Source organism: Quercus lobata, chromosome 1 (assembly GCF_001633185.2).
Source record: "Quercus lobata isolate SW786 chromosome 1, ValleyOak3.0 Primary Assembly, whole genome shotgun sequence".
NCBI classification, from domain to species: domain Eukaryota; kingdom Viridiplantae; phylum Streptophyta; class Magnoliopsida; order Fagales; family Fagaceae; genus Quercus; species Quercus lobata.
Window position 1 is genome coordinate 40,941,520 of NC_044904.1, and position 9,597 is coordinate 40,951,116.

The following is a 9,597-nucleotide window of genomic DNA, read 5'->3' on the forward strand; positions in this document are numbered from 1 at the left end:
TCATGAAGAATAGCTAATTCTAAGAAACTAGGACAACTCTCCATCCACATACACTGATGAACTATGCCCTTGGCATACTTTGCTAGCAAATGTGCTGGGATATTTGCAAAACGTTTCACATGAGAAAAAAACACATTATTGAACTCCAAGACAGCTGATCTAATACCCATAATCACCGCATCAATTGAGGTCGAAACTGAGGAGGAAGATTGATTCAACACCCTAGAGACAATTAATGCATCACCCTCGATTGTTAAGTTTGAAACACCCAACCGCCTTGCGAACTGCAATCCCACTTCAATAGCCTTCGATTCCGCTTCAAGAGGCCCCCAATGGTGCTTGAATTTTCCTGCACATTGCAGCTACAAAACGACCATTCCAATCCCGTGCTATGATTCCAACTCCAATAGTGTGTAGTTCTGCATACACAGCAGCATTAACATTGAACTTAAGACACGGAGCAGTTGGTGGAATCCATGTCTGAACATGCTGGACAGACATCTGAGGTACCGGTAAGAGATCAACAGTAGCCCGATATTCATCTAAGTATTGCATTGCCCACTGAACCAGCGTTCTTCCATCTTTTCACATTCTGCCATGTCGAACTTCATTTCTGTTACTCCACATCGCCCACACACAAGTCATTAACAGTTCAATATTTTCCGGTGAACTCTTTTCGTCCATCATTAAACACCATGACATCTCCTTAAAAGAGCAAAGCTGATCCATCACGTTAGGAAACACTAGTTTCATTGAAGACCAACGTTCTTTAACTCGGGTACATTTCCAGAAAAAATGAATTGCATCCTCTGCCTTGTGTTGCATCCATCACATGTATCAACCTGCAAAACATTTCTTTTAACAAGGTTAGTTTTCACCGGTAGGATGTCTTGACAAGCCCTCCAAGCGAAGTGTCTTATTTTATGAGGCACATTGATCCGCCATATGTGTTTCCAAAAGCTTTTTTCTTGGCTGTCATTAGAGCTTGAACTTGAGGAAGCAACTAGGGACATTCGAGATGCAACCTAGTAGGCATTTTTTTTACAGAGAAAGCTCCATTATTACTCCAAGCCCAAATCAGTTTGTCTTCTGGCAAATTAGAGCTTATGGGGATTGCCTTTATAACCTCTGCATCATGCGGCAAAAACAGAGCATCAATAGCCTCCACTTTCCATGAAGCTTCTTCCTTATTTATTAGCTCTCCAACCTTCATATCTTGTGGCATAAACAACCTAGGGGATGAAACAGTGAAAGTTGAAGGCTTGGGCAGCCATCTATCACCCCAAATCCGGATTTTCTCGCCATTACCAAGTCTCTACCTTGAACCATATTTAATAAGAGGTTGAGCAAATATAATACTCCGCCAAGTAAATGAAGGATTATTACCCAAAACAGCTTGTGAGAAGTCACTTGTGGGAAAATATTTGGCCTTCAAAACCTTGTACACCAATGAATCATGACCCTGTTGAAGTCTTCACCCTTGCTTTGCCAATAAAGACAAATTGAACTCCTTAAGCTTTTTAAAACCCACCACAACTCTTTGGAGCACACAATTTTTCCCAACTCATCCAAGCAATCTTCCTTTGATCATCTCTTTGTCCCCACCAAAAATTACGAATCATACTAGTCAAATCCTCACATAGAGAGTCAGGCAATTTGAAAACACTCATAGTATAGGTCGGAATCGCTTGTGCCACAACTTTGATCAACACTTCTTTCCCCGCCTTAGATAATAACTTTTCTTTCCAACCAGCAAGCTTTTTCCTTAATTTGTCCTTAATAGTAATGAAAGTGTTCTTCTTATTCCTTCCCACCAATGATGGCAAACCAAGATATTTTTCATGGTGCTTAATCACTCTGGCCCCAAACCTCTCTTTGATGACTTCTTGAATATCAACAAGAGTATTATGACTAAAAAAACAGAGAAGTTTTAGCACGATTTAATTGCTGCCCCGAAGCACATTCATAAACCCTCAACACCCTCTAAAGGGCATCACACTCCTCCAAGGAAGCTCTGCAAAATATCAAACTATCATCGGCAAAGAAAAGATGGGATATTTTTGGACCCCTACGGCAAGCTGCAACTCCCCCCAACCTTCCATTTTCCACCTCTTTCTTAATAAGAGCAGATAGTCCTTCCGCACATAACAAGAATAGATAAGGAGATAGTGGATCACCCTGCTTAATTCCCCTACTTGGAACAATATGCCCTTTAGGCTTGCCATTAATCTTCACAGAATAAGAAACAGTAGTGACACACTTCATAATTAAAGCACACCATCTATCATCAAACCCCAATTTTTGCATGATTTTCTCCAACCATATCCACTCTACCCTATCATATGCCTTGGTCATATCAAGCTTTAGAGCCAAATCACCCACTCTTCCATTCTTCTTTTGACTAATATGATGCATCATCTCATATGCTACAAGAACATTATCAGTGATTAACCTTCCATGCACAAAAACACTTTTGGTATCACTAATAATAGAAGGAAGAACTTTTTTCAACCCATTAGTAATAGCTTTTGATACAATTTTATAAACCACATTACAAAGACTAATGGGTCTATAATTAGTCTCAGTTTTTGGCTCTTTACATTTAGGAATAAGGACAATATGTGTATGATTGAAATTCGGTGGAACAATACCTGAATTGAGGAAGGCCAAGACGATTGAAGTAACCACACCACCAATCTTGGACCAAAAGTGTTGATAAAACAGTGGAGGCATACCATCTGGTCCAAGGGACTTCAATGGGTACATTTGCTTCATGGCATTTTTCACTTCACCTTTTGTAAACTCCCTTACTAGCATTTGATTCATCCTAGGGGTGACTTTTATGTTGAACTACATCTAGAATTTCTTCACACTCCGTAGGATCACTACTAGTGAAAAGCCTCTCATAGTACTGCAACATCAACTCCTCTACATGCTCATCTCCCTTCAACCACCTACCATCCTCATCCAATAAACCCTCAATGAAATTCTTTTTGTACCTTGCTGAAGCTTTCTCATGGAAAAACCTGGTATTCCTATCCCCAGATTGCATCCAGCTAATTCTTGATCTTTGCCTCCACATATCATCTTCCTTATCCATCCAACAGTTCAACTCAATTCTAGTGTTCTTCAAAGCTCTAATCACATCTGGTGTTGAAGGTTGCAACTTTAACCATTCTAGTTTTTTCTGTAAGTCAACCACTATTTTCCCTACATTACCAGATTCTGTGCCATTCCATACCTCAAGTCTAGCACGGCAACTCTCCAAGCATCTATTAAGAACGTCACCCGATCCTCCATACAAGCCTTCATCCCAAGCTTCCTCTACAATGGCCTCACACCTTGGGTCCTTTAATCACATTGATTCAAATCTAAAAACCCTACCCATCTTCTTTTTTCTAGGTTTTACAGACAACTGAAGAATAAGAGGGGAATGGTCTGAAGCCAAAGATGAAAGATGAGTAAGCTTAGCCATTGGAAACAAATGAAACCACTCCACCGTAGCCAAAGCTTTATCCAACCTTTCCCTAATTTGGGATCCATCCTCTTTTAAATACAACCAAGTAAACAAAGGCCCCATGAATCGAACTTCCTTAAGACCACAACAGTTAATAGTGTCAACAAAATATTTCATTTGTTGTCTTGTTCTATTACTTCCACCCTCCTTTTCATTCATGCTAGTAATTTCATTAAAATCCCCAATTGCTAGCCTCGGCAAAGAGGATGTCCCATGTAAATGTTTAAGTTTTTGCCATGATTCCCATCTCTTAGAAGTATCCGGTTCACCATAAAAACCAATAAGGTGCCACCAACCAATACCATCCCCCCCCGTCTACCCAAGCATCAATATGTGAATGAGAATAGGTTTGAATATCAAGCCTAATATCTTTTTTCGAAAATAAAGCTAAGCCACCACTACTTCCCCTACTAGGTACAATAAGACCATTTTTATATTTACACAAATCACGAACTTTTATCATCCACTCCAAACCAAATTTTGTTTCCATTAAAAAGACAATATTGGGATTTTGTTTATTGATTACCTTGACCAAGGCACGAACTGTCCGACGGTTCTCAAGCTCTTGGCAATTTCAGCTCAAGAGATTCATAATGTCCGACGGGGTTGCATAGCAACCTCCGCCGTTGTAATTTGATCCACCCCAGAAAAAACATGTAAACCTTCAGTAATACTCACCTTGGATTTCTTATTTGTCAAATCTGCCTTCTCTGTTCCACGCAGCATCTCCTTGCTACTCCTCTTCGGCCCAAGTACTTTATTAATAGGCACCTCCAAATTAGACCGTGGCTTCATAACAGCCCTCTTCCAAGTCCTTTTCTTGAGCCCATTCTCTCCGGCACTACTTGAATTACAATCCTTTGATGTGGCCTTTTTAGTTGCTCCTTCATTTTATCCACTAGACTTTGGGCCTTGAATAGTAAGCAGCCCACCCATATTTTTATCTCCACTTCTCTTGGGCCTGCCTTTAACCGGGTTGCTAATCTTCTTGTACACGTTTGCAAGTAAGTGAGTCATCATCCATCAGTTCAATATCCACCAAGCCCGAGTAAACGTCAGTGTTATTCTTCAACTGCTCAACACGCTTCAACTGATCAACACGGATAGAGTGATGTTACATGTTATAAAACTAGTTTTTTAGATACTAAATGCTAAAAATTTTAAAATAGTTGTTAAAAAAAAAAAAAAACAAAACAAAACAAAAACAAACAGTTTCATGGATTCTAACGCCCTTTGCATTTCCATTTTCCAGTCCCAAGTTCCAACCAACCCTTTTTAAAGTCCCGAACGATTAACCCAACACCCTCCACAGTCAAAGTCACAGTGCCACAGCCACACACTTCTCCGATCAAGACATGTTACAATTGCACGCGCTTTCACTTGCCCACGCCCATCGGTCCCACGCGGCCGCGGCGTTAGTAGTTCCCGCTTCACGTGTCAAGTCCACGTGGCTCCATCTCCGCCGTCCATTCCCCATGACCACCCTATCACCGGTCTTGCCGCCGCGTCTCCGATCAGTCCCAGTCGTGAGAAGCTGCAGCAACGCACTCGCATTTTTGGAGCTCAAAGGTGGCAAAGGGTACTTCAAATTACTGTCTTTAATGGGTTGCTTTAATCTGAGCATTGTGGTTGTGACATTTGTTACAGACTTCCAATTACAAGTCTTTTTTTTTTTTTTTTTTTTTTGAAACTTCCAAATTTACAAGTCTTATTAGTTTGTTAAATTCATGAACCAATTTCGTTCAGTTTCTTTGTCTTTGAAATTTGTCGGTGGTTTACTTTGTTGTGGGAAAACAATGATTTTGGATGATGCCCTTTTCCTTTTATGTGCCACCCAATTATAGTTTTTTTTTTTTTTTTTGGTTATTGTCTATATTTGGGTTTCGAATGATTAGTAAGAATTCGTAAAAAAAAAAAAAAAAACTTTGTTTCGCAGAATGAGTGGGTTCTTTGAAGTTGAGCTCAAAGTTCGTGATTACGAGTTGGATCAATTTGGAGTAGTTAACAATGCTGTCTTTGCAAGTTACTGCCAACACGGTGAGAATATTTGTGTATGGATTCATGTTAATTGTATGCAATTTTCGGCTGCTTGTTTGACTTGGTTGCAGAAACTTTTTTGTGTGGAAATTTTCTCTTAAATTATAATGTTTGATAGTAGTTTATGTGCACGTATGCAGTTTTTTATTTTAATTTTATTTTTATGATAGTGTATTTAGGTATTTATAAAAGAGTGAAGTTAATTTGGAATGTTGAATGAGTGTATCATATAGTAGTTCTTATGTGATTTTAAGAAAATGATGAGATTGCTAAAAAACTGAAAATGAATATGAATGCATAACACTGCTAGTAAATTACTACCAGGCTGTTATAATCTTTGATCTATTGAAATTCTTGAATAATTGTTGTGCTTCTATTTGGAGGCTAAAAAAATATAAGCACAGCCCTTGAATCATTTGCGTTTACTGAAGGTAGCTCTGCTAAAAAGATTTGAAGTGTGCATGTGAGAGAGAAAGAGAGAGAGACGGAGAAGATTTTTCTCCTTTAGCTCAAACCTCTTCCAAATGGCACTTGAAATGAGCCCTACTAACTTTCATAGCATCTGAATCTTTATGAATAAAAATCCAATGATTTGATCTGCAATATATCAGGTCGACATGAACTTCTGGAAAGGATTGGTGTCACTGCTGATACAGTTGCCCGCACTGGTGATGCATTAGCACTGTCAGAATTGTCACTCAAATTCCTTGCACCTCTAAGAGTATGTCCTTGATCCTTGCAATTTTCTATGCTAAACCTGTATCTGTTTTTTACTTAATATTTATTAATTTCATAAGTCACAAAATAGATTGTTGTTACGCATATATTTTTATAATTTCTTGGTCTATTGCTAAATAATTGTTGGAGCCTAGTGCAGCCTTTGATCTTAAGTAATTAATACATTAGCTTAGGATGTTCTTGTAAAGAATGGCTTCTAGGTTCCTGTTGTTTCGTTGGAAAATATTTTAAGTTGAAAGCATTTTCAGGAAAACACTTGTTTTCCAATGTATTGTTGTGTTCATGAAAATGCTTTGGAAAACATTTTCCAGTATTTGGCTTGTACAAAGAATCATAAATTTTCCTAATATATATATTTTTTGATATATATTAAACAACGACTTTAATTCACCAATTTAAAATATTACTACAGAACTACAAAAACCAACTTACAAAATAAGAAGAATCAAATAATTAGAATTTGAAAAGTATTGACAAAGTACCTTAGTTAACAATTTTCTAAACAATTTCTAACTTATTCCTTTAATTAAGTAGTTAAGATTTGTTGTTTTAGAGGTGTAAGGAATTTTTGCGAAGGGCTTTGTAGCTCAATTGACATTTCTTGGTGTTTCCATCTGAGAATCTTAGGTTTCAATTCCCCCCTCCCCCAACAATTGAAATTATTAAAAAAAAAAGGTAGAAGAAATTCTTAGAGGTTGGAAAAGTAATTATAACTTGATATTGAAAGCTTTAATTAACCTTGCTGAATGTGGTACAATGTTATGTGCATACTTTTTTTAGAATATATTACAACTGTAGTTTGTGCAAAGTTGTAAAACTGATCAGTGCAATTTTTGTGCAATTAATGATTGCTAGGATAGGTTTTCATACTTTATGGTTAAAGCTCGTACCATATTAATATTGGTTATATCTGTTCTCATGGTGATTCCTGTGCATCTAGAGTGGAGAAAGATTTGTAGTAAAGGTTAGGATCTCTGGCTCCTCGGCTGCTCGCCTATACTTTGAGCACTTCATCTTCAAGCTGCCAAATCAAGAGGTTTGTTATTGTGGCCCTTAGGCACCAATTTTCATAAACCATCTGAAGGACATGTCTTGATGTTTGGTGACTTTGATATGTGTTATTCAGCCTATTTTGGAGGCAAAGGGCACAGCAGTTTGGCTTGACAAGAACTATCGTCCTGTCCGTATTCCACAAGAGGTGAGATCTAAATGTGTTCAATTTATGCGCCATGAAGAATCTAGCTGATTCAACTGTAACAAGAACTCAGCGGAAAGGATTTTGTGGCTGAGGACCCATTGGTATATGTTAGTCATTTCCAGTTGTCCTTGTTTTCCCTTAGAAAGTTTCCAACTTGAAAAAGAAATAATCTTTCACATAAGATTCATCATACTTGTTCAATTCATCATGTTTATGTCTGATCTAAACAACTTTCTTATACAATTATTTGAAAAAGAGGGAGCCTTTGGAATTTTTCTGGTTTGTTCAACTCCTGTCTTCCTCAAGCAGCCTTGTCAAATGAAGGAGAAAAAACTGGGTACTTGTGGAGTGTATACCAATCAATTGAACTGAGTTTGGAGCTTAAATGTGTCTTTTAGATTGAATGGTGATAAAGTCAAGGCATGATACGTTACTAAGTGATTGTTGGCCCAGATTTGATGTCATGGTCCATCTTGTATGATGAAAAATGACTTAAGGTTAGGATAACCAGGGCAAGTTTGTTGCATTTTCTGTGCCATGATTGTTTGAAATGAAGTTGAGAAGTTGGATCGGTAGATCTAAGAAAGAGAGGGTGGAAGGGTGGAGAAGAAAAATTGGTGTAAGAAGGTGTAATTTTATTGCTGGTTTTTGTACACAACTCTTGATTGCTCGCATATTTCTTAATTTAGTTGTAAACATGGAAGCATGAAAGAATACATTTCTTTTGAAGTGCTGGGACAACCAAATAACTTGTAATTGTTATGTTCCTCCAACATAGTACCATCAACAATTTAGATATAGTTTAGGAATCTGGGAACTTCTGCCGAAGGAGACATAATATTCTTCTCAAACTTGTGTTTCTGCAGATTTTACAGTTTTCAATAGTAAAATCATTTATTATATGTATATATTAAGAGGATTCAGAAATGTAGTTATTGATTTTTTTCTGTCAAAAATACTTTTAAATTAATTAACTAACAATTTAAAAATGGGATTAAAATAGTAAATTGGCAAAAGAAAATTAGTTATTGCTTTTTTTACTTTCAAAAATACCCCTACCTAAAACTTAAAATTGAGGTTAAAATAGTAAATTGACAAAAATAATAAATTTCTAAATTGACAAAAATAATAAATTTCTACTTTTATGTTAAAATGTCTTCCTACTTCTAATAAACTCCTACTTCTTTCTCAAAAAAAAAAAAAAAAAAAAAATCCTACTTTTACGTTAATTTAGATTCCTACTTCTACTTTCTAATTTCCTACAAAATAGAATCACTCTTTTGTTAGTTTTAAAACTCCTCCAATCTATAAAACTCACCCCACATAAATTTTTTTGGTGTAATTGGAAAAAGTAGAAATTTCAAATTATAATAAATGCAAATTATTAATCTTTACTCAAAAAATAGAAAAAACATCTGAGCAAGTTCTCACGCGTGTGCTTAGAGATTAGTTTGTATTAAATGTACTTGATTTTGAGTTAATTAGTGATCAGGGTTTTTTTTTTTTTTTTTTTTTTTTTTTTTTTTTTTTTTTTTTTTTTTCTTCCCTCCCTAGCCATGTGCATTAGACAAAATTTAGTTACAAAATTAATTGTAGCATAAGACTACAACCTTACTCACTATCTTTTTTTTTAGGTGAATTTTGAGAATTTCTTCATTAGATTACATCTTCTTTTTATATTTTCCATACTTGCAAAATATTTAGAAAACTAAAGATCAATAGTTATGTCATCAATAAATTGTTTAAATTGCTAGTTTTTGTAGTTTAAAACTATGCATAAAATATAAGCTTATAGATCATATAGTATATAATATTTTATTGATACAAAATTTGACATGTGTATTAAGGGTGTAAAAAAACATGCAATTCAAGGATTAAAATTTTAAAATATATAGCAATGTTTATTTTATTAAGTAAGCCTAATATGTAATAATCTTTATATATTAAGAGAATTCAGAAAATTAGTTATGCTTTTACAAGATGTCAAAAATAACCCTAATCTAATTAGATAATCTTTATTTTAAAAAAACAAAAAATAGGGTTAAAATTGTAATTCAACAAAATTAAAAAAAAATTACCAGATAAACTTTTTTCCTAAAATTTGACA

The 9,597-nt window shown here is 35.8% G+C and overlaps 1 protein-coding gene across 1 annotated transcript; it reads left to right on the forward strand.

The window, feature by feature from the left end:
• Positions 1–4,692: 4,692 nt before the first annotated feature.
• On the forward strand, positions 4,693–8,214 carry LOC115990328 (acyl-acyl carrier protein thioesterase ATL3, chloroplastic-like). Its single transcript, XM_031114170.1, has 5 exons — positions 4,693–5,096; positions 5,454–5,554; positions 6,166–6,275; positions 7,233–7,328; positions 7,419–8,214. Exons 1-5 carry the CDS (start codon positions 4,873–4,875, stop codon positions 7,536–7,538), a joined length of 651 nt encoding a protein of 216 aa, XP_030970030.1. The 5' UTR covers positions 4,693–4,872; the 3' UTR covers positions 7,539–8,214.
• Positions 8,215–9,597: the final 1,383 nt, after the last annotated feature.

Coding starts and splice junctions, on each gene's coding strand:
- LOC115990328 (XM_031114170.1), top strand. CDS start 4,873: ATGTTACAATTGCACGCGCTTTCACTTGCCCACGCCCATCGGTCCCAC. Junction 5,097..5,453: donor GAGCTCAAAGGTGGCAAAGG/GTACTTCAAATT, acceptor TTTGTTTCGCAG/AATGAGTGGGTTCTTTGAAG. Junction 5,555..6,165: donor TGCAAGTTACTGCCAACACG/GTGAGAATATTT, acceptor GCAATATATCAG/GTCGACATGAACTTCTGGAA.